We start from the raw sequence: 27,895 nt of genomic DNA, 5'->3' as shown, positions 1-27,895 counted from the left end.
AATGACATGCCTCATTCCTCATTAGATTTCAGTATTTGCTCCTCCATCTATTTCTCCTCCATTGTAATTCACTTTCCAATTGTTCTTTTCTTTCCATCATGTTGTGGTGATGTTTGAACGCACGCTAGAATCAGTGTTTAAAGAAATAGTAAACTGTTTGAGTTGGTACTGAATTAGTGAACTATGACTATTAATAAAACAAAAAGTTCCATATAGTATGGGAATATGGGTAGTGTGAAAGTGGTCATACAGTGACCCCCTTTGAATTATCTTTCTTTTTTAAATATTTCACAAATGATGTTTTACAGAGCAAAGAAATTTTCACAGTATGTCTGATAATATTTTTGCTCTTGGAAAAAGTCTTATTTGTTTTATTTTGGCTAGAATAAAATCCGCTTTTTATTTTTATAAAAACTATTTTAAGATCAATATTATTAGCCCCTTTAAGCTATATGGTTTTTTGATAGTCTACAGAACAAACCATTGTTATATAATAACTTGCCTAATTACCCAAACCTGCCTAGTTAACCTATTTAACCTAGTTAAACCTTTAAATGTTGTAAAGAAGTATCTTGATAAATATCTAGTCAAATATTATTTACTGTCATCATGGCAAAGATAATATAAATCAGTGATTAGAAATTAATTATTGAAACTATTATGATGATAAATGTGTTGAAAAAAAATCTTCACTCTGTTTAACACAAATTGTCAAAAAAATAAACATGGGGGCTAATAATTCTGACTTCAACTGTATGTGTGATATGCGGTTACTGTCATGCAAGTTGCACTGCTTTTACTGGCACTTACCAGTCCTCGCATATGGCCTCAAAATATAACAGTCTGTCTATAAAATGTGTGATACAGAATCTTAATGAAGTAGTCAGTCTTTCTGAAACTTTTCATGTATTTATTTAAATACTAAATATTCACACATGCTGCTGTTTTGATTCCTGTTTTTTAACCATATTATCAGGAAGTATGCAGCAAATGTACTCTTGTATTCTTGTAAGTTAGCGGTGCAGAATTGTAGAATTTATTATTATAAATGAAAGTCATATGTAAGCCAAGACTGCAAAAGATCTGATAAAGTATCTTTAGGAAAGAAAGTCATCAAAGAACGTGTATTTGGTGACCTCTTTTGGCAAACAGGCCCTAAATTAATTAGTTTAATAATTAAAAGCTTAAGTTCTGTACAAAAAATTGAATGGTGTCTTGAGACTCCCGCACTTCTTTTTTATAGTTTTTCCTGCTTACAGTAGGCTTGTCACAATAAACAGTATTTTAATGCGCAATACATGGACATGTAGAGTCAAGTCATCTTTATATCTATAGCACTTATAGACAATGTGAAGTACCAAAGCACTGAAGAGCAAACAACTGGCTTGCTTAGTTGAGGTCGGTGGAGTTGCTCTTCAGAGGTAACAATGGCAAGGAACCATAACTCCACATGGAAATCAAAACTTCACATGGCCTTAATAATGTTTGGTGTTGCAATATATATATCACACATCTTGTTTATATGTCAGCAAAATATTAGCTGGTTGCATCGCCTCTGTCACCGCATCTAATCTCTATTGCAGGTGTCAGCAAGATCTGGTTTAGCTGCAGTCCACTTCCATAAAATCGCAAATAATGTTAATGCCATTTCCTTTTTTATGATATTACAGGACAGAAAAAGATTGTGTCCCTTGAAAGTGTTTGTGCCTATAATGTCATTATTATTCTGCTGTCATAATTATATATATATATAGTATAGAGCAGGGATGGGCAAACTTGATCCTCAAGGACCGGTGTCCCTGCAGAGTTCTGTTCCAACACTAGTCAAACACACCTGAACAAGCTAATCAATGTCTTCAAGATCACTAGAATCTATAAGCAGGAGTGTTTGATTAGAGTAGGAGCTAAACTGTGCAGGACACCGGCCCTCCAGGACCGAGTTTGCCCACCCCTGGTATAGCGTGTCAGAAAATGGTCAAAAAATGATCTCGCTATATCTCTGACAATATAATGCATGACTAAAATTATTTATTGTTGCAGGAATATTCTAGCTTTCAATCTGTTTTTGAATATAACACAAAGTCCTGAACGTGTTCTTTGCAGTTAGAAATAGTTAAGATGACCCAAAGCTCAAGTGAAAGCTATAGCTAAAGTGGGCCTCAAAGTAGAAACTCCCGTCTCTTGATTAATGATTCGCAGGTAAGTTAGTCTTTAGCCAGTAGTTCCTGCGAGGTCAGTTGTTCCATTACTAGAACATTCAACAAACCCGCACTGTCAGTGATGAGTTCAAGTTTTATAAGGTTGAGATTTTATGGGCTCAGAATGTGGGCCTCCTTTTTATATGTGTGAAATGAGGCTCCATCTTGGTGGTCCAGAATGTAGTGGTATTACATCACTGTTTGCTGTGAAATCATTGACGTTGTTGCAGCATTAAAAATCAGTGACTTCAATGACTGATTTTTTTAAGGATAATTGATGTTTTTTATATGTTTGAAATGTTTGAAATGTTGAAATGTTTGAAATGTTGAAATGTTTGAAATGTTGAAATGTTTGAAATGTTTGAAATGTTAAAATTAAATATATATTTGTGTGTGTTTAGTTGGAAGTGGAGCGGGCTCTGCTGGAAGGCGAGCAGGATTCGGAGATGGCTCAGCTGCAGCAGGAAAAAGACACTCTGGAGCAGCTTAAAGAAAAGATGGCCGAAATCGAAAACAAAGCACAGACAGACAAATCTCAGGTATGTAGCCATGTATTTTCAGGGTTAGTTAGCAGTTATCTAAATGAAGCAATGCTACACTGTAAAAATATATGTGATATGATGAAAGATGATAAGTTAATCAAGTGTCAACTATGTTATGCAAAGCTTAACTTAATATGTTTAGTCAGTTTGATTGATATAAGTTGAGAGGACTTGAAATGTTAATTTAATTCAACTGAAAAAATAAAGCTGCAAGAATATCCTGAACTCAAATGCACTCTGCTAAACATTTGGTGGTGATTAGGTACATTAGGTAGATTATTCAAACAAATAAATCGCTTTGTTGGTTTGTGGTCTGTAAGATTTATTTTGAAAGGTATTAATAATTTATTCAGAAAGGATGCTTTCAATTGATTGAAGTCAACGCAAGGATGGTTGCAAAACATTCATTACTCCAAATGAATGCTTTAAGCAAACTTTCTGTTCATCAATAAATGTGTCCGCAGAAATGTTAGTCATTTAATAATGTTTTAATATTTAGAAATGGTTCCTGAGCACCAGATCACCATATTCAAATTTGTTTCAGAAGGGTCATTCATTCATTTTCTTTTCGGCTTAATCCCTTAACCAATCCGGGGTCACCACAGCGGAATGAACCTTCAACTCATCCAGCACGTTTTGGTTTTTTTTATGCAGCGGATGCCCTTCAGCTGCAACCCATCACTAGGAAACATCCATTCACACTCATTCACACACATACACTATGGACAATTTAGCTTACATGCAAACTCCACACAGAAATGCCAACTGAGCCAGCCGAGGCTCGAACCAGCGACATTCTTGCTTGGAGGTGACAGCACATCTACTGCGCCACCTCGTCGCCCTCTGAAGGGTCATGTGACAGTAATATTGCTGAAATGTCACCTTTTAATCACAGGAAAAAATATCATTTTAAAATAATAACGCGGAAAACAGTTATTTTACATTTTAATAATATTTTATCATTTTTACATCAAAGAAGTGCAACATTAATGTGCATAAGAAAATTTTAATATCTTGCTGATCCCAGACTTTTAAAAATGTGTGTACATTAGCAAATTAAATCTACAATTTATAGGAACAAGTCTCTGATTCTATTGGAGCCTTTGCAAAGCGTTTTGCAGTCATTATTGACTCTATTATAGACTTAACATGTTTTAATGTGCATCCGGAAAATATTTGTATCGCTTTACTTTTTCGACATTTTATATATATATATATATATATATATATATATATAGTTGAAGTCAGAATTATTAGCCCCCCTGAATTATTAGTTTATTTTTTTCCTCAATTTCTGTTTAATGGAGAAAAGATTTATTTAACAGGTTTATAATCATAATAGTTTTAATAACTCATTTCTAATAACTGATTTATTTTATCTTTGCCATGATGACAATAAATATTATTTTACTAGATATTTTTCAAGACACTTCTTTACAGCTTAAAGTCACATTTAAAGACTTAACTAGGTTAATTAGGTGAACTAGGCAGGTTAGGGTAATTAGGCAAGTTATTGTATAATAAAGGTTTGTTCTGTGGACTATCAAAAAAAAATTGGCTTAAAGGGGCTAATAATTTTGTTCTCAAAATGGTGTTTAAACATTTTTCAACTGCTTTAATTCTAGCCAAATAAAACAAATAAGAATTTCTCCAGAAGGAAAAATAATCAGACATACTGTGAAAATTTCCTTGCTCTATTAAACATCATTTGGGAAATATTTAAAAAAGAAAAAAAAATCAAAGGGGGGCTAATAATTCTCACTTCAACTGTGTGTGTGTATATATATATATATATATATATATATATATATATATATATATATATATATATATATATATATATATATATATATATATATATGTATATGTATATGTTTGTGAATGCTAGTTTAAGTTTTTTTTTTTTTTTGGAGCTATGGTTTAAAAGTACCACTGTTTACAAATTTTGACATAATATTTCCTTAATTTCACCACACACACACCAACATTTGTACTTTCTGGCAGCCTCTCAATCTGTGTCATGGCTGGTAATCCTGGTCCTGCTCTAAATACACCTCTGCTAAAGCGAGTGACACCACACACTGTGTTGATGCAAGGCATTTGTAAGCTACAGTAGGAGGTGGTGGAAACCCTGGCACCTGCATATCAAGTTTAGACTAATTTCCGGATCATTCCATTTAGCCTGGCAGCTGTAGAGACACTGGAGATAGCAAGCTTCTAGCAGAGAGTCCAACAGTTGTGGTCCTTGTGGAGGATGCATTTGTTCACTTATGAAGTATTTAGATAATGAAACAATGCAAAAGTCAGATTGTGGAAGTTAAAACCCCATTCATAAGAAACTAGATTTCTAAGACAAGATGTACTGTGAACTACAAAATTGCTGATCCTCTGATTATGATACACAGCAGCATCATGGGTAATGTAGTTTTGCACCATGAATGCTGCTGTATATCATTATGAGAAAGTCAAAGAACATCATTTATTTAGTCTCGCTGGGTTTTTTTGATTCTTTGATATTGTATATAGATGCATGTCATGATTAACTTGTTAGTATAGACAAGATTAAGAGTTTTGAAAGAGCAGTTTTGCATGTCTCCTTCTATTTCATATGCCATCTTAATGGGATCGTAATTGTTTTCCTTATGGTTAAATACACAATTCATGACGTTATTAAATACCTTTTTTTTATTGATATGGGAAAAATTTATGGAAATATTACCACTGAAATAACACCACTGAAAAAGTGTGTGTGCATTAATAAATTTTACACTTATACCATAACCTTACCATGAACCATCTACAGTTGGACAATATTACTTGATGCAATTACTAGTACTTGTAATAATTTAATAATTGAACAATGATGTCCGATAACAGATTTAATGCATTTTTAAATGCAAGTTTTGGGCTATTTTCATAGATGTGTTAAGTTCACTTTGAATTGATTACTAAGGTATTTTCTGCTCGTCTGTATATTAAAGTCTGCATCAACCGGAAGCTGCAACCATTTTTTTTTTCTTATTGTGATGCATTCCCTAGAGAAATGGAATATTAAATAAGAAAATATTTTCTACTGCAAGCTTATTGGATGTAGTAAAGGGTTTCAGGAAAGTTATTACAACCTAACAGACACCTTCTCCTCACCGGGCGAGGAGGGTAAATCTTGGATCTTATTCTTGAAACAAAAACTGAACAATAAAAAGGTGTGAAGCACCAAAAGTGGCCCATTGGAATTGTTATTATTATTATTATTATTTTGGCCAAATTCTGACGAGGGAAAATTAAATGTGCTGGCCAGTTTGTTATTTGCCTAATAAATGACAATAGGCTACTGTTTTTAATTTAAAACTATTCCTATTCTTTTCTAATGTTATACGATGTCAGAAATGTGTTTTTTTTTAAATAAGTTTTATTTTTCACATTTCTTTATACTAACTCTTTTGGAAATATATTTGCTACATCAAAAAGTGTGGTTATGATGACCACCCGACAAGCTAATTCAGCTAAAAATAGTGCTTAAAATGTCACTAAAATGCAGTATTTAAATCTCATAATTAAATAGAAAATGAGGGGTATAACTGCAAAAAGGTCCACTTTTAAGAATAAAGAATCACCTCTTTTACCAGACCACGGGCCTGGGTTATAATCTGGGAATTTAACTGAAACAACAGAAAGTACATTTTCAGATTTTTAAATTTAAAATACAAGGGCAAACTATTATTTTTCTTAATGATATGCACCGATTGTTCACCACAAAACTAGCAATGTGAGCTAACCAAATGATATGGTTAGTTTCGATTTCATTTGTACTTTAACATCATCAAGTTACCCTAAACAATAATTTTCCTGCATTTTCCATATCCTCCACTTAATTGAGCACCTCCACACATCCATCATTCCCCTGTTGTGTTGTTTCTGACTGTGTGCAGTAACTAATCCACCCCACCCCACCCGCCCTGGCACTAACCCATCTCTCCTCTCCTCTCTCCCTGCATCCACTGCGCGTGCGTGCAGGACAAAGCCAAGCTAGATGCGGAGCGCGTAAAGTTAGAGCGACTGGCCAATTTGCTTGCAGAGCTGAAGACTCAGTTGGACACCTGCCCTGAAGCCTTGAAAGAGCAACTTCAGCTGCAGCTCTGCAGGGTCAGTACTCACCCACAGCCTTCATCCTCCTCTTCCTCATAACCGGCTCCTTCTCCTTTTCATCACTGCTGCTTGCTTGACTTGCAGGACAGACGTTTAGGCTGTTTTTCCCCTTTCGCACATGGCATGTGCTTCCTGTATGTGAAGGAATGCATTGCATGAGATTTTTATGATATTAAAATATTGTTTCTGGCACTAATTGGTAATGAATGGGTCATATTTCACTCCAAAAATCATAAGAGAAAACTGATTATATTTTTAAATCAAATTGAAACGTCTAGTTTAGAATACAGTAACAAACCAAATGTACAATTTATTATACATAAATCACTGATCAAATACTATTATTGATTCTGTCATAGAATCTAGCATTGTATACAGTTTCTATTGTACATTTATATGTTCACGTTTTTGCTCTCACTCTAATTAAAATCCTCAGTTTTTTTTTTTTTTTTTTTTTTTTTTTGCAAAATAAAAGACAAGTTATAGAGAGGTTTTAAAAAAGACACTTTAAAACAGTGGTGCCCAAACTTTTTCCTTTTTCCAAAAAGCAAACCTGATAAAGGCCTGTGTGCCCTAAATATATAGCAAACCATATATATTAAATTTGTCATGGTAATTTTGCAATTAATTCGGTAATATTTTAAAATATCTGGAAAACGTTGCTTTAAATCAAATTAACTAATGTAGTATCATATTTACCATTTTATGTTAACGTTTTATTACAGTAAAAACATAAACCATTTATAACACAATAGAGTTCAATGCTGAATACACTCTTCCAGCTGCTCCTGCCTTTACCTTAATTTGATCGCAGATGTCTTGTGCATTGTCCTCTTTGTCAAGTGAGAGTATTTCCATTTTAAAGTTTCCATTTTAAAATGGTCTGATTCATTTACAACATTTATTTGGTTCATTTAATTTTAGTTGCCTTATTCGTAGCTCAGCAATGAAACAAAGACAAAACAGGTTGTTAAATTTGGAATGATGATCTTTGTCAAATTCTCTCCAACCACCTCCACATCATTCTCCCTCTCTTTTCAGAAGGGATAACAGGCCAAATCAAAGGTTACCATAGGCCAACTTTGGCCCGCGGACCCTACTTTGGGCATCTCTGCTTTAAAATATCTATTAAGTTTACAGTACAAATAAAATTGACAAAGAAATCCAGTTATAACAATAAAACAAGAAAATAGAAATTTTGCATTCACATTAGTGAATTTAATTATTGTTTTCAACTTAAAGAAACTAAATTATAGTATATACAGTTGAAGTCAGAATTATTAGCCCCCCTGAATTATTAGCCACCCAGTTTATTTTTTAGAGAAGATTTTTTCAACACATTTCTAAATATAATAGTTTTAATAACTCATCTCTAGTAACTGATTTATTTTATCTTTGCCATGATGACAGTAAATAATATTTGACTAGATATTTGTCAAGACACTTCTATACAGCTTAAAGTGACATTTAAAGGCTTAACTAGGTTAATTAGGTTAACTATGCAGGTAAGGGTCATTAGGCAAGTTGTTTTATTTAAAAAATCTCTCCCTTAAACAGAAATTAGGGAAAAAATAAACAGGTGTTCTAATAATTCTATATATTCAAATTATTTTATATTTCAAAATAAAAGTTTTCTGCATTACAATAGTGACAGACTGTGTAAGGTTGAATTCTACAAAAATATAACTAAATAAATAATTATTCACATTTTATTTTTTTGCGATTCACCCTGATAGGCTGGTGAACAATCCCTGGTGGTGGTCACACGAGCTGTAAATTAAGTTTGGGAAGTTATTTAAAGCTGGCAGGCATTGAATGAATGTATGGAGTGTAGTGGCCGTCTCAACAACATGTAATGGCTGCAGAGGTTCTTCATGTAGGTCTAGAAGGTCGTGTTATGCGAGTGTTGACTTGATTGATCTCTAAAGGTCAATGGTGACAGGTGAAAGTTGTGGCATGTGGTGGCTGAAGGCATGTTTATAGCAGTGACTGTGGTTGGCCTGTTTCCGGTGGGGTGAAACTTTAACCCTGGTGTCTCCATCCCTCGGGAGGCCAGTGGAACAGGGGGGATTTGTTTTGAGCTCTTGCTGGTTTTTTTTTGAAGCTGCTTGAACTGTAGGAGTATGACGACTTAATTTCCTCTCCACTTTGAAGATACAGATCTTGCACTCATTAAGACCATCATGTTTCTCGTGTATCAGGATGCAGAGACGCTGGAGGTGGAGACCAAGCGTTTTGAAGACCTCGAGTTTCAGCAGTTGGAGCGCGAGAGTCGTCAGGACGAGGAGAAAGAGTCTCAAACTCAACACATTCTTAGGGAGATCGCAGAATACCAGCGCAGCACTGTCACACGCAAGGTGAGTTTCTTCAATGTTTGTTCACGATTCTTTTGGTACGCAAGTCATCCTGGAAAATTTAACTTAGTGATGCACAAAATATCCGAGACTATATCAGTATTATGTTTAACCGGTAAATGTTATTTTTAATGTTAACGGTGTTAACCTTTTAGGAAAATATAGCATTGGCAAATAATTGATGAATTATTTGCACTGGCTGATCAGATTCAGATGCATGCTAACAGCCATAAATGAGATGGACAATTTAAAAGAGTTTATGCTAGACAAAATGTGAGCAATGTGCTTGTGACAATCTGCTTGTTTGTGTTTTATTTTTGCAATCAGGCTGAGAAAGATTTGTATTTATCAGATAATAAATTAGTTATTATCTTCCAAATAAAAGATGTATCAGTACCGAGCAAAATTTCTAGTATTTTTCCATATGTGATCCAGATTTTTTTTTTTCCTGATAGTGTGACTAGCAAAAAAAACACATGGATTTTTTTATCTTATTTTGGGGATTTAGATAAAAAGGTGTAACCTCTTAACTATCACCAAACTTTTAAGTTCAAACAAATATATGATTCTGATATATGGATTTAATATATCGTTGTCTAGATAAGTTCAGGTTTAGAAAAAAAAGGGTCAGACTTTTTGCCTTTTGACACAGGTTAGAAAACTGGTTCACATTTTTTTAAATGTGGCAAATATCAGATTCCAGTGTGATCTGATCATGGTCCTCAACTGATCCATATGTAGGGCTGTGTGATTAATTGAAATTGAATCACAATCGTGATTGAAAACGTTGAAAATAGCTAATCGCAAGAGGCTGCAATATGAAATATAAATGTATTTTTTAATTGGGAGTTGCCCAGAGCAAATGCGTGACTGCTGTCTGTGTGTGATAGTTTTACTAGCCAATTGAGTGAGCACACGTTCGTTCTGCTCAATCAGAAATGCTCAACCAAACTATGCAGAAAGCCCACAATAAAACAAACAAACAGGAAAAACACAGACAAGTGGTCTGCCGCTTCAAAAGCATTAATAGATGAATTCATATCAAAGAAAAACAGCATGTCGGTAATATGGGAATATTTTGGTTTCAAAGGAACAGACAACGAACAAAAACAGGTCATTTGTAAGAATTGTTGCCACAGCATGAGAAAATACAACAACCATTCTTAAAAAAGCACCACCGGTGACTATATGAGGAGCATCTTGCTAAAAACTCAACTGAAAGTATTGCTAGTGACACTCAATCTAGTGGCAAACAACAGCAAAGTACAATTTCAGAGTTGTTTAGCCATGTTAGTTTGCTGAATGTTCTGTATTTTTATATATATGTATATATATATTTTTTTTTATTCAATATTATTTTGGTTTGTATAATAAGCTACACACTCTCCCTAATTGGAGTACAACTTGTTTACAGAAAGTTTACAGAAAGGTAAGGTTTTATTTCTAAATATTTAAAAACAAATTTGAATATATGTTTGAGTAAGTTAATATCTTTTCAGTTCCTTTTTTTAACTAACACTTGCTGCATTTTAGCAGTAATAAGCTACGATACAGATTATTGAGCTAAAGCTAGACTATAAAATCAAATCGCAAATTAAATTGAAATTGCAATATCTGTCAAAAAAATTGCAAATGGAAATTCTCCCCAAATCGCACAGCCCTATACCCACATGCCAAAAAAAAACATTAAAATGTGTTGTAACATTTGTCAACGAGTAAAATTGTCACATTGTCATACTAAAGTAAATTCAGAGGCCACTGATGTCAGTGTTTATACTTGTATGTATTTAAGGTAATGATGTGCCACAGAAGCCAGCTAATTTTTGAGCAGGCAGTAAGGTGGACAACGATGCAACATTTTCAAATATTTCGAGTACAACTCCTTAAGTGTAGTTTAGAAAAAGCCATAATACTTATACCACCTCCCTTTCCCTCAACTGACTTCACACAGTATGCAACATGTCATATTCACTAAGTATTAAAAATCTGTAGATACGCAGGACATTATGGTACGAATTGTGTAAAAACAATCAAAATATATACTGAATTTAATCCCTATTGTTCTGCAGTCTGCAAGCAGCCTCAGACACCATTAGTTCTTTGGTCATTAAAGAAGACCTGTTATGCCCCTTTTTACAAAATGTAAAATAAGTCTCTGATGTCCTTAGAGTGTGTGTGTGTGTGTGTGTGTGTGTGTGTGTGTGTGTGTGTGTGTGTGTGTGTGTGTGTGTGTGTGTGTGTGTGTGTGTGTGTGTGTGTGTTCAGCTCAAAATACCACACAAATAACGATTAATAACTCTGCTTGAATGCAAATTGTGCTGTTTTGGTGACTGTCGCTTTAAAATGAAATGAGATTGTGCAGAGCTACAAATGCCTATGTGTCAGCATAGTGGCAGATTCAGAAACAAGACTAACATCCTATGCAAATGAGGGAAAGTTCGTCAATAATGCACAGAAATTTTACTCTGTGATGACATGTATAAAGGGAGAATGCCCATCAAAGTGATTCTGCAGACTGAAAAATGAGAAGGAAGATGAATTCAAAAGAAAATGAATAAATATTCACCATTAGGAGCTGTGTATATTCATACTCTGTTGCCCCACAAATGTGTTAAACCACTTATAAAATATATTTTTGCATAATAGATCCCCTTTAAGTGAATGACAATATCACTCTCTTTCTGCCTGTCCTCATCCTCTTTAATGCCAGAACACAAATCATCTTTAAATAAATGTACAAGTGCACTCCACTTCAGCAGCCTTCCTGTTTACTTCTGTTCGACAGTGTGCTGTGTGCAGTTTAGGATTAAAAGAAGTTCAATCTAGAATCAATTGAATGCATACTTTCTGAATAAAGTCAGTTTCAAGCTTTTTAAGTGTCTTTTATCATTCTAGTGAATGATGGTGAAGTTGTTTATTGCACTAAAAAGTAGCAAATGAGCAATATTTTCTGTCAAAAAATTAGTTTTAACATTCACAATATAAATTAAGCAAACTATATAAGCTTCTGTCATGAGTCTTTATATGACCCTTCTCAAAATTTATATTGTAAACACAATCATTCAAACACATCCATATGTTTGTCACCCTTAGGAGAAGCTCCTGGCTCTGAAGAAACAGTGCACCCAGATTTCCCAGCAAGCTCAGAGAGACAAGGACAGCTTTGTGAAGGAAAAGAACAATCTTCAGATGATGCTACAGCGAGTGAGTTCATACTAGTGGGCTTTTTTTTTGCAAACTTCATTGATGAAAGTATGTTCGGTGCTTCTGAACCATGACATTCCTTGTTTTCTTCCAGGAAAAGGAGAATCTTGTCAGTTTGGAGAAGAAATACTCCGAGCTCACTGGGTCATTGGGTTTCCCTGTCAATCCTATCAGTATGAAGGAGGTAAGCCTTAAAGGATTGGGTTTTCTCATTTTATTTAAAGCAAATCTGTCCTCTCTTGGACTACACATGCATTTTTGAGCACTTCAGTCATGTGTGGCAGCCCCAGAAGGTTACTGTAACACCACAAAGGGAACTACAGTAAATAAGGAAGTCTTCACTTTGATTGCTTTTTCCCCCCGTGTCCTCATCACGACCCTTGCAACCTGCTTGCAGAGGGTTGTTTGTATTTTCTCACTGTGGAAACGGGGTCTTTTCCCCTGTATTCCAGGACTGCTTCCAGTTGGCTGACGTGTGTCCACCTCATAGTGAATTTAGCCATGCCCACAAAACCCTTTCTCCACTTCCTGCTGATCTCCTGATGTTTTCTTCTCTTCTTTCCTCTCTGACTACCAAAAACGCTGAGGTAATGCATTAGTTGTGTGCATCCGGAATGCTGATTGTTGCTTTTTGCCTGCTTTTCAAGAACAACTACTAACATGTTGCTTCTCTCCGGGATTTTGAAAATAACATCCTAATTATTGCTCTTTCACTGCACCATTAATGCTTTACATTTCTTGAGAGTTTTTTTTATTTCCTTAAACATTAACTGTCATGAATTAATTAATTAATAATAATTAATAAATTATTTATTTATTTTATAAATTCATTTTATTTTAATAATTAGTTAAATCAAAAAGTTGATTGAATAAACCTGATTTGTCAAACATGACAAATAAAAACAATTATTATTTTGACCAATTTTGATTTTCTGAAAGAAAATAAAATCTATAAATATGAATATTTTTATTAAGAATTTGGAGGAAACAGTTGTATTAAAAATAACATCCAAATTAATCGTTTTTTTGTCAATGCTTTAAATTTCCTTTAGCATTAACTGTAATTAATCTATTAATCAATTACATGTGTTTATTTATTTTAATTTGTAATATTTAATTTAATTTCTTTATTTTTTTCATGTTATTTTTATTTTATTTGATCTTTTTGCATATCATTAATCATTTTAACCTACTTGAATATATGTCTTTTCCCTTTCCCCCTTACCTCTCCCCCTCTTTTCTGAATGGTTTGTTCCACAGGGCTATGTTACAGTCACTGAGCTCAATGAACTGTACTCTCAGCTGGGGGTTGATTCTTCCCCAAACCCTCTCCCTACCCAAGCCCAGTCCTCCCCTGACACCCCTGCCATGGGGACTGAGCCCAGTCCTGACCCCAGTCCTGCCGAGAGCACTGCCCCACCGGGAGAGGCTGAGGTGTGTGTGGTTTATGTGTGTTAGGAATTAAGCGTGTCCAGAATTTAGCTTATACATGGAAAGTACTGGAAATACTGGGTGTGAGGTCATGTTACATTGCTACTGTGGGATTTGTATTTTGTGATTTATTTGCATTATTTGCTTCCCTTTCTCTTTTTATTTCTTTAAAAAAGAGCTCATATCATTTTATTATACAATAATAATTATAATTTACTAGGCATACAGTCGGTATGTGTTTGATTAATAAAGATTTCCCCAAAATGTTTTATTTTGTCAATTTTCAAAAATTTTATATGGTAGAAAATGACACCTAAAAACAAAAAAGCAAATCTGCTGTTTTCAGAATTTATGTATATTTTTAAATCATTTTTCTCTTTCTCTAAAGACTAACATATAATATTTAATTACAATTAGATAAACACTCTACTAATTGAAATATTGAATATCTACTTGAAAATAATAACTGATAATTTAATCAGTTTAATAATATTTCAGTTTTCTAATATTATTAATAATATACTTATTTTAAAAAGTATTTAATTACTATAATAATTTATTAATTACAAAAAATGTAATTTTACTATATATTTTATTTGAAGACATGAAATTTTACTACTTAATCATAACTGTCACAATCACCAGCGATCTAACCCTCATAGATCGCTGGAGAACTTTCACTTTCACTTGGACTACAATTCTGCCACCGTATGAACTACAACTCTCTTCAGGCACCACATGCACACACCTGTCTCGGTACTCCATTAATTACACACTCACACAGCTAAGAGCTACCCAAAACTGATTACATGGACTATGTAAACAGCACACACACTCACAGACATTGCAGAGTCTTGTTGGCACATACCCTGTAACACTACTAAGCGTGTTTCTGTGTTTAATCTCTCTGTGTTTTGACCCTCGCCCACAGTGAAGGGGAAGCCCACAGAGATAAGGGCAAAGTCCATAACTTGAATTAGCGTGCCTCAAGAACCAACATGGAAAAGTATGTTTTTAAGTGGTTCATTTAGTAAATAAATAAAAAGGGTAATTATTACACAGCCTGGAAAATTGGTGATGTTAGCAATGTTCAAAAAATCTTGATGGATTCTTGACATTCCTTTTTGAGGGACTGATTACCTTGACGCTGAAGGACCAATAAAACTGCTGGATCCATTTTGTGGCTGAGTCTTATGTAACTATAGGATGCTGACAACTGAGGCGAGGATCCACGTGCTGTTAAATTAGGAAGTAGGTAGTATGCCAGGCAATGGTCAGGCACAGGAGCAAATGGGTACATACAAGACAATCCAGAATCAGGTCGAATGGCAGGCAGCAGACAACGCAAACAAAAGTACAAGGGAAGGGTCAAACACGGAGACAAAACAAGAGAAAACGCTTTGTGATGTTACAGGGTGAAAACCAACAAGACTCCGCTATGTATGTGAGTGTGTATGCTGTTTATATGGTCTATGTAATTAATCTTGAGTAGCTCAGATCTGTGTTTGTGTGTATTCAATGAAGAACCGAGGCAGGTGTGTGCGTGTTTTGCCTGAAGGTAGTTGTTGTTCATATGGTGGCAGAGTCCAATTGAAAGTGAATGTTCTCCAGCGATATATGAGGGTTAGAACGCTGGTGATTGTGACAATATTTATTGTACAAAATCAAGGCAAAATCAGTTTTTCATGATATGACTCTTTTTAAACTACCTAGTCTTATCAGCTCACCTTCTTCTGGCATTATTTTCAGATTTTCTCTTTTCCTCTCTTTGCCAAAGCTCTCTCCCTCTTCCAGTCCACTGTCCTCCTCCATCCTTTCCTCTTCCTCTTTCACTGCATGCTCTCATCCAAACCCTAAACCTCCCTCCGTGCACTGGCCAGAAGACATGGTCACCTTCCTCAATCCTTCTCCTCCTCCTCCTCCTTTGCCTGCAAAAAAAATGCGCCGCCACAGGCAGGTAATCCTTCTGAGTGTGTCTGTACATATGAATGTAATTATCACTGAAATGACTTATCTTTAACCTTCTGTTCCTCAGCATTTTCGCAGTCTAGAGGAAAGAAAACGGTACGGTAAAGAAGGCGGAGCTCATTTGAGTGACACTCTTCCACGCAAGAAAACCCAGCCCACTATTACCCCACAATTCACCTGTGCCACCCTGGGTCGCAACATATCCCCTAAAGTAAGAACACACTATTCATTCATTCATCTTCTTTTCGGCTTAGTCCCTTTATTAATCTGGGGTCGCCGCAGCAGAATGAACCGCCAAGAATAAACAAAAGCGGATGCCCTTCCAGCTGCAACCCATCACTGGGAAACAACTATACACTCTTATTCACACATACACTATGTACAATTTAGTTTACCCAATTCACCTATAGCGCATGTATTTGGACTTTTGGGGGAAACCGGAGCACCCGGAGAACACCCACGCCAACACGGGGAGAACATGCAAACTCCAAACAGAGCTGCCAATTGACCCAGCCAGGACTCGAACCAGTGACCTTCTTGCTGTGAGGCAACAGCCCTAAACACTGAGCCCCCATGCCACCCATACATAATACACTAATGATGATAATTTTGAACTGAATGGTTAAAAAAAATAATAGAAAAATTTAAAAGACAACATTTGAAAAAAAAAACATGAAAATTTTTTTACCGACCTCAAATTTTGAATGTTTGTGTACATATGTAGTAAAAACTCACTCTAACATTAGTCTCTCGTGTACAGTCTCATCCACCTTTAGCTCAAAGCTCCAGCTGTGGGAGTGTGTTAAACCGAGCCCTAGCCATTTCCCCTAAAGAGACACACATGGATACACACCGCCTGCACAAGGGTAAGGCTCTTCACCTCAAACACACAAACCATCTAAAAAAACACACTGTGTTATTATATAGCATTGCATCATGCACATCAAAAGTGGTGCTTTGTACATCAACGTCACCTAATCTTGGATCACTTTCTCTATCCTGCAGGCAAGTCTAAGAAAGGTACAGTAGTCTAGATGTGCCTGTTACATAATTTTCATTCAAATAATATCAGTCTTGGTTTGGTGAAGAATGTCTTCCTTTAGGGAACATTTATTGCCTTATTCATTGTCTGATGTCATCTCCTGTCTTGTCAGATCTCACTGAAATGGAGAAACCTCCAGCGTTTACTCCCTTTTATTCCCTATTTCTCTCTCTCTCTCATGCCTTTTATGGGTCTTAAATAACAAAGCTGATTCTTAAATGAAATAATCAGCTATTTTATACATATTACAGAGGAATGAAATCATTAATTTCATTCAATGATGTGGTGTTATTTTAGTAATTCTGCATGATGAGGTGTGCCTGCAGTCATTTGTTTTCATTTTCATTCTATTCCTAGACTCTAATTGTTATGTCACCCTGCTGTTTATGGTCTGTAGTGGGTGTTTATGGGTATTTTGACAGAAATGAGGCATGGCACCAATAAAATTCCTCACGGTTCTTCTGTGGAATTCACAAAGTTTATGTGCGGTCACATGAATGAATTTAGCAGGCACAAAAAGGTACAAAGACAATTGTCAACAGTTTAACAATATAAAACACAGGAGACATGTAAGTTTTTTTAAACCAAGCCTTTTTTGTTATAGTAATTTGGTAAAATATTCTCTTAATGCATAGATGTTTTTAATTAAAATTAATTTCACCTAAGAAAATTCACTGAAAAAGTATTAATTTAAATATGATTGTATAATGAAGGCCATCTAGTAAAAGCTGTGTGTGTAAACCTCACACCCCAAGCCTCAAAAGGTGCATTAGGGACTATTATTAGTGATTATTGAAGTGCTTCTGATCCTTTCAGAAATAAACAAACGTGAGAGTGAAACGCAAAAAAACAAAAACAAAGGAGAAGCCCGAAAAAAACATGATTTCACTGTATTCACTGGGAAATAGATAAAATAAATTCTTACACCAACCTAAAACACGAACAAACTGCCATGTTTAACTATTATATTATCATCACGCCCACCAAAAGGGTCCCCTTGGTACCCTTTAGGCAGTGGGAACGCCTAATAAAGGTGACCCGTACTAACCTGTATCCATACTGTACCAGTCAGTGGAAACGGGCCATTAGTGCACCTACCTCGCAAGACAGAAATGCTATGTTTATTCCTGAGTGTGGAAAGTATAACCACAAGGATCACGTTGGTGCCGTGACTCGGGTGGGAGTGAGGTTTAAGGAGGGTAATGCTCACCCCAAAATCAGTGTCAGATTTAGGCATGGGCAATATGAGTGATCTGCATTTTGCTAGGGGTGGCAACCCCTCCCTCCCGACCCCACAGGTTCCTCTTTTATCCATGACACCAACCCCCCCTTTGCTTTCGTCCGCAATACCACTAAACCCCCCCCCCTTCTCTCTTTTCTGCTCTTCGCTTCTGTCCTCAAAAGGATGGCATGAACACCGTGAGGGCGGCGCGACCGTCGTTTGCCTAGAGCACCACATTTAGGCTTGAGACGGTACTGCCCCAATATTTTCTCAATCCCAGTCCATCAAGCTCATATTTGATCACTTCAAACTGAAATCATGGGGGCATATCCTGTGAAGTCCACTTTTGGGGGGAGTGTATGGTCAAATTAGAACGAATGTTGAAAGAGGAACAGAAAATGTGCAGAGTGGTGGGGAATAAGGCTTGGGATTGAGAAACACATGTGTAACCTCAAGGCACACCGGAGACTTAGACAACAGGCTTCAGTCTTTTGCCTTGTTGCAAGGGCGTTTTTGGCAACAGCAGTTAAAATCCAGCTTTAGCTTCATCAAATACCCAGCATGCAACAACACCACTCATGATCACTCATGGTCTCATCAGTTGTTTGTGTAGTAACTCTTAGTAATTGTGAAATTATGGCTCTCTGAACCCTAAGAACAAGCAAATCAAGATCCATTGAAGTAAGTTTGCCCAACAAAGCCTTGATGTCCTCCAGTGGGAGGTGTTTATTGGAACTGGGTGGAAATGTTTAGAACTTATTTACTTGTTTTGTGGAGATAGTGAAAGAATGTTGGAAAGATAAAAGACAGGAAATTATTCCACTCTGTTTCTGTATCTTCGCAACTTTCAACTTCATGAGTTTTCATATTTTTTACTTGTTTCTCCTTTGAATAAGTTACTAAATAAATACATTAAAACTTTTTAAATATTTTTGAGTGTTATGACTTGGTTATTACATGAAAAACTAAACTGTTGTTAGGGTTTTGGACGGTGTATCTGAAGATCCCTTGGGTAGGATCATCAGAAAGGCGGGTCTCTGCTATTTCTTGAAGTCGTTGATGTTATCAAAGTTGTAGTGGATTCAAGTCTCATAGCCACTGAGCTAATTCTAGCCGTACTAGATGTTCTAGCTTCAAGTTAGGCTCTGAATCTCCAGAAGAAAGGATAGATCTACAACACAAATATATCTCTTCAGTGTGGACTTACAGCTCAAGAGGGAACTTGGGATACAATGTGTGAATTGGAGTAAGGATTTGTCTCAAATACACTACAATTCAAACGTTTGGGTTCAGTAAGATTAGGAGATAGATAACTTTTGATAACTATTTAAATACCTTCACTGTCACTTTTAATCAATTTAATACATCCTTGGTGACAAAATGTATTGAATTATAAAACAAATAAGAGAAAAGAAATCTAAACCCAAACATTTGAACAGTAGTGTATACCGTTGGGATATTATTGCACAGTGGCAGGTCTTAGCGAGCACAGTAAAGGGCCCCAGGGTGCCCTAGGCATTGACCGTCCAGAGGACATTGAGCTGTGTTGCAGAAATGGAGAATCGGCTCCTGGTATTGATGCTTCGCTCACAGGTAAAGCTGAGTTGGCATTGAAATCAGGAGAGAGAACTGATGTTAATGTTCTAATGTTATATAAATGTTTAGTATTGCTACATTTTTGTTTTTATTCAATGTTTGGTATGTTTTTTCAGGCCGCAGTCAGCAGCATGTCGGCGATGAACACCGAACTAGGTTGAGTGATCTTAGTGGCCGTGCATCCTCACAAACCAACGTTTATCTGGACTCAATTGGTTACCAGGACAATGGTCGTGCCTTTGATACACTGAGTGTGGATAGCTCAGACAGCATGGACACCAGCATCTCTGCATGCTCACCCGACAACATCTCCAGGTGAGTGGTTTCTGCCACCGATTATATCTTGGTATATTTAAGGGATAAAGATAAACCTTTTGGTGGTATCTGGGTAGGACATGTGCAATATTTATAATCTACAACTATTGCAATTGCTCTTTTAATGAAGTGTAATATAAAAATATAAGAGAATATTCATGTTCATAAATAACAATAGAAGTCTAGGGTTGATCCCACTTAGATTAGAGTGTACTGTGTGTTTCCAGACCTACAGACGGATCATATAAACTCGTGACACATACCATGTCTATGTAATGAAAAACATCCCCACAGAGCTTATTGTAGTTCAAGCCAAAAGTTCTGTCTGGGGAATAAAAATGAAATATGGAGAACAAAGGCAATGAGGAAAGAATAAAAAGATGGAGAAATCTAGGAACCATGTTTGAGCGCACTTGGCTTCTAGTCTCAAGTAGGTTACCATAAACCTCATGTCTGTTTGAGAACGATTACTCGAAGACCTTAGTGAAGAGACTTTGACAGATGAGACCACGTGAGGTCATTTCTCGAACGGTGTGTGTTTATGTTGTATGCAAATGCGTGTGTGTGTGCTGGAGGCAGTGGATTGGTGCTTGTGTAATTTGAGTGGTTTGCTTGAATAATGTGAGTTGTGAGGGGCCCAAGAAGGACCGTTGGTACCCCCTCCTCTCCTCCGGGGATGGATCCACTCAGGTTACAGCAGGAACAGTTAGAGGAAACAGATTTAGGGTTTTTTCCCCCTCAGTTTGAATGTAATCAGCCACAGAGCGCGGGTTTGGACTGTTCTTGGAACTTTGTGTGGTATGTTCTGCTTCTCTCTGCTGGCTCTTTGGGTTCTAAAGCAGGAATGACCTCTGTTGATCTTCGGCATCACTGGTAAGATATGATAAAGATGAAAGAACTGATTGATAGACATGTGAGGCATACATGTGTGCAAGAGAATGGAAACAAGGTGGCCAGATGTTACCGTTTGGCGATTAGATGGAACGACAAAGAAGAAAACTGGAAAAATGATTGATATTTGAATAGAGCTGGCTTGTAATGTAGTTTCGATGTTTTGTTTTTGTTTGTCTTCATTATAATTAATACTAATATTTAAATTTGTCTCTTTAAATGTGAAATTACTAGAAAAGATATCTAACAAAAGTCTCTGCAAGCCAAAATGTCTTATTTTGATACTGGAAGAATCGGAAAGCTTTCTCTGTCATGCATGTTAATGATTGACAGCTGTCCGTCATCTGATTCCAAAGCTAAAGGCTGCTTTGCACTCGAAGCAAACTTTTTTTTACATTTATCATGCACACCACACTACACAATCATTGAAATATTTACAATAATCTAAACCCCTGCACATGCAAAACCTGCTCTGTAATTGCTATTTAACTGACAGCTACAATGTCACAGTATGCACTTAGCGGAATTCTGATCGGTCTTCTGTGTATTATTTTACATATTGATTTGTGCCCACACAATATATAGTTTCAGCATCGATCGATATTGCAATAGTCACATCGCAGGATATGCAATGTTGAGCTGGGATTATAGTTGATTACAATCAGTGCAGAGTTTAATTATAATGGAGTAAACCTTTATCATCTGCATGCATTTTTTTAAGATAGTTGACTCAAAAATTTAACTTGACTCATTATTTTCTTTTTACCCTTCACTTGTTTCAAATGTTTATGAAATTCTTTTTTAATGTGGAACACAAAAATAAGATGTTTTTTATTATGAACGATTGAAACAAGTGAAGGTGGAGTAAATAATGGGTTAAATTTCATTTTAGGGTAAACTACCTCTTTAAGGCCTGTGATCGTGTGAAAATTTCAACATTTCTGAGATTAAAACATCCACCACCAATTATAATGCTTGTAATTTTAATAATGATTACATTATACAGTGCTCAGCATAAATGAGTACACCCCATTTTGAAAATGAATATTTTTATCCATTTCTCAGTGAATATAGGTCATATATTTTAGTGCATTTGAGCAAAACAGATTTATTAAACATAAACAGATATACATTATTTCTTAAAACAATATTTTAGTCGCCAAACATCCTTAGAAATAAAAGATTATACATTTAAATTCATGAGATAAATTCAATTCAATAAATTACAAACCAAAAAATGTCAACAAAATTTTATACATTTATTGTTTTTCTTGAATCTTGCTCTTTTAAAAATTTATTCATATTTTTTCCTAACATATCAATTTGGGTGTACTAATTTTAGACTGTTATCATGAGTTATTTTGTTAGATAAGCTCAAGATTTGACATCGGTACTAACTAATCTAATGTATATGCTTAAATTGTAAAGCTTCCTATAAAAATATTCATTTAAATGAGAGATTTGTGAGGGGTGTACTCGTATATGCTAAGCACTGTATACAATAAAGACTATGCAGTGTTGATTATTCAATACTGTTAGACTCTCCAGAAAACTATATTTCACGTTTATTTTTTCTATATTGTATTAATTTATGCTTATGAGGTATTTGTTTTATATTATTCCAGATTCACTCCCCTACAAAATCACCTTAATCCATCTAAAATGGAGAGTTCTTTCCAAATAAAGCTATATTTACATCACAATGTATACAGTATCACAGAAATAAAAATATCTCAATGTCAAATTTTTCCAATATCGTGCAGCCCTAATTGCTCTTTATTCTCAACATCTGAGTGAAGTGAGTATTGTCAAGCATGGTTTAACCCATAGTCGAAATTGGTCTTCTGCTTTTGACACATCCAATGCACATGCATAATATGAGTGAGGAGAATGGATTAACCTGCCTTACCATCTATAGAACTCCTAAACAAAATTAAGTGTTGATTCTCATATACAGCGAACAGAAAAATAATGTATCTTGATACCTATATCAACAGCACTTTTATGCAGTAATCTTAAATGTTGCCTTGGTAATTTGCGATTTTGCAAGCACTACCATTGTCTTCATGCAAATCTGTAGAAGAGCACATTTCTGGAGGGTATGTTTTGTTTTATGAAAGTTATTATTTTTGGAGTGTCCATAAATAAACATTGGAATGGCATATGGTTTGACCTGGATAGTGTTTCTCATATATTCTGAACAGGTGAAAGATTTAAGGACCATATTGAATGGCCAAGCAGAGAGGTGAAGGTTTTAGAGGGCAGTTTTACAGAGAGGAGTGGCTGGTCAGATCTTTTCCACGTGTTTATTTTGAAGTATGGAAAGCATCAGACGTCAAGACTGTGGCCCGCACTCCCTGGATTGCTAATGTGTTCCAGTGCTGACCAGCTTTATTGGTTCCTTCTGTGTTCTCGAGCATATTTACAGTACATAGAAGCCTGTGCTTATACGACATGCTTATATTTGCATGTATTTGCATTCTTCTTGGCGTAGGTCAAATATATAATGTCTTAGTGTCCACTTTTTGTAGCATTGCCGTAAGTAGTAAAATGTAATGCCTCATTTCTTATTTTTCGGCAGTGCCAGCACCTCCAACGTTTTGAAGATTGAGGAGATGGAGCGCCTCCTCCGGGAGGCTCAGGCTGAAAAGCATCGGCTCTTGGAGTACAGGGTAATGAAACGGCCACACAAACCTGCCACTTCCTGCTAACAGTTTTACAGTCCAGTTTTTCAGCACACCATAAAGCCAAATGAGCTCCATTTGGCCGCATTGATCTTTAACCGTGAGCTTGTTGGCCCTGTTTGAAGTTTCTCGGTCAGCCATGAACAACAAATTCAGCTTGAAATGCAGTAACGCTGTGGGAAATGAGCTGCTCTTCCTGTATCTGATGTTGTTCATGGGAGTTTGTGCTGGAACAGACAGTACTGTGCAGCTTTAGAAAGGAACTTGTTTCGGTACTAAACAGTCTCTTTTGTTTGTGTTTCAGGAGAGAGAGATGGAGAGTAAAAGCAGGGCCCTGGAAGAGGAAAGGAGGAGGAGAGAAGATCTGGAGAAACGATTGCAGGAAGAAACCACCAGGAGGCAGAAGCTGATTGAGAGAGAAGTGAAACTGCGTGAAAAACAGCGAGCACAGGTCCGTGCTGTGCAAAGTCATTGCTATTAGTGCTCATAGCCTAACTCCAAGCATTGAGTTGATCTTTATATTGCACACATGAGTGCTACCAAAAACCACAACCACGTATGAATATACTTGCAACTCCTAGCAAAGGACTAAAATACAAAGAATGCAATAACAGCCCGACAGATCACTATAGCATCTGCATGATAAAAAGCATTAACAAAAAACATTAGCAACCACATTAGTACACTCTATCAACTGCACAAAACACTAGCTGCGACCCAAATCGCGTACTTATGCACTATTCTACGCCATTTTGTAGTATAAATAGTGTAAGTAGTGTATTCAAACTGAAAACTCTAAAAATAATAAAGTGCACTTTAATTACCCGGATGATGCACTCATTCAGCCGGTAAAATGAAGAGTGGAATGATGGACACTTCACACACTTAACGACTGCACGTTTGCTCACGTAGCTGAAAGGGCGGAGCTATCGGGCGCACATGTTGGATAACTATTTATTTTGGATGGTGAAAGCAAAATTCTCCTATGAGAGTGATTATAGCAGCTCCCGATGGTGAATGCGGTTCTACCATTTATGGGTTCTACTCATGGCAAGTATTATTTGATTGTTTGGTCATTTATTTCACTGATTTGGCAACCGTCAAACATCATCTGGGAAACAGTTTGAATTTACGCTAAGTAAAAAAACATTAGTGTTTCATTTGTGACAACACCACATACATATACTATGCTGATGAGTGTGTAAGTGCATAAGTACATAGTGCGTGAGTGCATAGTGTATAGTGTGGCATTAGAGACGCAGCTACTGACAATGTTTACATGGAAATAAGTAATAAAATTATTTCCCTTAATCTGAATATGGGAATAATATGATTAGGGTGTTGACATGAGATGCTTTTTGAATGTTCCTTTCATGACGCTGTTTTACATGTTAGAGCACATAATTCGATTAAAGTCAATGCGTCACCACCTATCCACATTTCCTCCCATGTCATTTCGGGTGTTTCATTTTTTTGTCGACTTCACTTTCATTCAGGAACATTTCAGGTGTCTGTGGTCCTTAACTGACTCGATAGGTGCAGAGAATAGTGTCAAACAGCCAGGTGTAACAAAACATGGCGAAAAGTCCTACACAACGGTAATAGTTTAAGTGTTCATAAATTAATAAATAATAAGTGTTAATAAATTGAGTGTTATAATGCGACTAAAATCGGCATACACTCTTGACTTTATCTGATTTCTGTTTAGTTTGATTATGACCTTAATCAGATTAATCAAAAATCGCTGTTTACATGGTTGACTCTTAATCCGAGTAATGTCCTAATCGCATTAAAATCGAAATATTTGTGTTCATGTAAACATACTCATTGACACATTCACACAAAAATGTTGAACAGATTAAATAAGCAACTAGCAAAAAAACATACAACTGAACTTTATTAGTCCTTAGTAGGCCCACAAAGAATCTGCTCGCACAGAAATACGCAGATTTATAGCCCATCGTTCAGTCTATTTACTTACTTGTTTAAATGTGTACATTTATTTTTATTCAGTTTTTAAATTAATTAAAATTTTATTATTATGAAAGTGTTTATTTGATTTATTTACAATAGTTTGTAAAGTAGTATTTTCTTTCTTTTAGTTCATATTTTATAGGAGAGACTTGCTTTGTTTACCAAATAAGTGGATCTAGATGGATTTGCATTGTAAACATTAAATAAAAGTTAAAAAGCTATTATGTTTTATTTCATATAATAAGTTTTTAGATATGATACTTCCAAAATAATTCCACATAATTCCCCAATTTTACCAAATTCTCAGCAGAAATAGAAAAAATGTCAGCAGATTCTGTCTGGCCCTAGGTATTAGCTCCATTGAATATAACAGTTCGTCTTTTGATTTTATCGAGTTGTTAAACATTAACTAAGAAAGTAATGACACCAAAGATTGATAAATGCTTTGCAAGTAGTTTTCATTGTTCATTTAGTTTAACTTATGCTATCAAATGGAGCCTTATCAAAAAGTGTTAACCAACAATAGGCCTATAAAGAATAACAGTTCAATTGTGGCCTTTGCACAATGAAATGCGAAATTATCGTATGCGCTTTAAGTGTTTATATGTGAAAAATTCATCATGTAAACAAACCTTGCACACTGAGCCGATGCGTGTTAATTATCCATTGCTAAAAAACACGAAATATTTCGGAATCAGTTCAAGATGCTTTGTTCTTTTCTTTTCTACAAAGTAGAAAAAGAAAGAATAGGCTGCATATTGTGTTCATTACATAGAGAGAAAGGCGAGTTCAGCTTATTATCAAAGAACTTCGCTGGATTATCCCCAAATGCAAAGTTTCTTTTAGTAAATCAGTGGAATTTTGATACATTGCTCGTGATACTTCACACTTTCATGTACGTAAACAAATCCTGAACAGAGACTGGCCGTATCAGACATTATAATAGATGGCAGCCGTGTTGACGTGTCAAAGCAACAAACCCAAATCAATTTTTAATTCAGATTAATGAGAAAATGTTTGTTTTATAGCCTATTATGTCTTCAAGCACTTGGTGCTGTGATAAATATCTGAATATTCTTAAAAGACATTTTAAAAGAATAAATAATGAAGAATTATTCACTGTATTTTTAAGCACCCATCATAACAATTGATAATTTTGAGAGATGTAAACAAAAACAATGGTCCTAATGTATTTCCTGTTTAACTTTTTTAATTCCCGTAGCTTTCAAGAATCCAAAAAGGTCCAGATATTGATAAATAATGTTATGACAGCTGTTTTAACGTGAAGACATGGTTAAATTACCTCTTGTTACATTTATGAAATATTATGATAACAAGTAGGAAATGTTCAAGGGCCAGTGACATCACCACATTGAAATGGTCTATATCACGCATGTTCATTGTCACGATATATTGTACTGCTGAATATCATATCGTCTATTCAGAAACTTCAGGAACCACTCAGAACACCCTAGAAATGTACATCCCATTTTGAAAATGAATATTTGTATCCATTTCTCAGTGAATATATGTAATATATTTTGGTACATTTAAGCAAAACTGATTTATTAAACAGGTATATTTATTAAAATAATATTTTAGTCACCGAACATGTTTAGAAATAGAAGAAAATACATTTAATTTATTGTGAATTATTGGGAAAAAATATAACAAACTACAACCTTTGACAAAAGTGTACACATTTTTGTTTCTTTTGGATTTTGCTCTTTTTAAAATTTTTTATTTAATATTTTTCTCCAACATATAAATTTGTAAGTACTCATTTTGGACCGTTATCATGAGTTATTTTGTTAGATAAGCTCCTACTTTGGCTTTAGATCTGACTAATCTAATATATACACTACAGTATGCACGAATATAATATTGTAAAGCTTCCTTTAGAAAATACTAATTTAAGTGCGAGACTTGGGTGCGCTCATACATGTTAAGCACTGTAAATAGTTATACAAACTACAAAATTACAAATGGTAAAATGTTTTATTCACTGTCGCTTACAGTCTCGTCCCCTGACACGCTACCTGCCCGTAAGAAAGGACGACTTTGACCTTCGTGCCCACATCGACTCTGCCGGCCACAACACAGAGACCTGTTACCATATCTCCATCACAGAGAAAACCTGCAGGGGCTTCCTCATTAAGATGGGCGGCAAAATCAAAACCTGGAAGAAGCGCTGGTTTGTCTTCGATCGGAACCGCAGGACCCTGAGCTACTATGCAGGTCAGAAGATTATTCATATATGAAGTCGGTTGAAATTGGTTACATCCTGTCAGTATTGACTTTTGTACTTTTGTTTTGTATGTGCGTGCG

The 27,895-nt window shown here is 35.6% G+C and overlaps 1 protein-coding gene across 27 annotated transcripts in view; it reads left to right on the top strand.

Moving 5' to 3' along the window:
- phldb2b (pleckstrin homology-like domain, family B, member 2b) overlaps positions 1 to 27,895 on the top strand; it is a 74,418-nt gene that overhangs the window by 43,988 nt on the left and 2,535 nt on the right. For 2 of the 27 annotated variants that reach the window (XM_073940733.1, XM_073940745.1), the window contains 14 exons: positions 2,600 to 2,737; positions 6,755 to 6,883; positions 9,088 to 9,243; positions 12,334 to 12,444; positions 12,539 to 12,628; positions 12,897 to 13,031; positions 13,705 to 13,878; positions 15,911 to 16,054; positions 16,604 to 16,709; positions 16,849 to 16,863; positions 19,820 to 20,018; positions 23,491 to 23,581; positions 23,898 to 24,044; positions 27,586 to 27,805. In XM_073940733.1, coding sequence (XP_073796834.1) covers positions 2,600 to 2,737; positions 6,755 to 6,883; positions 9,088 to 9,243; positions 12,334 to 12,444; positions 12,539 to 12,628; positions 12,897 to 13,031; positions 13,705 to 13,878; positions 15,911 to 16,054; positions 16,604 to 16,709; positions 16,849 to 16,863; positions 19,820 to 20,018; positions 23,491 to 23,581; positions 23,898 to 24,044; positions 27,586 to 27,805 — 1,855 coding nt within the window. Of the gene's footprint in view, positions 1 to 2,599; positions 2,738 to 6,754; positions 6,884 to 9,087; positions 9,244 to 12,333; positions 12,445 to 12,538; positions 12,629 to 12,896; positions 13,032 to 13,704; positions 13,879 to 15,652; positions 15,833 to 15,910; positions 16,055 to 16,603; positions 16,710 to 16,848; positions 16,864 to 19,819; positions 20,019 to 23,490; positions 23,582 to 23,897; positions 24,045 to 27,585; positions 27,806 to 27,895 lie in introns of all 27 variants that reach the window. The other 25 variants (XM_073940735.1, XM_073940748.1, XM_073940736.1 and 22 more) reach the window with 14 other exon arrangements.

This window comes from Danio rerio, chromosome 24, assembly GCF_049306965.1.
Source record: "Danio rerio strain Tuebingen ecotype United States chromosome 24, GRCz12tu, whole genome shotgun sequence".
Classification (NCBI taxonomy): Eukaryota; Metazoa; Chordata; class Actinopteri; order Cypriniformes; family Danionidae; genus Danio; species Danio rerio.
This window is presented reverse-complemented; position numbering and strand designations above follow the sequence as displayed.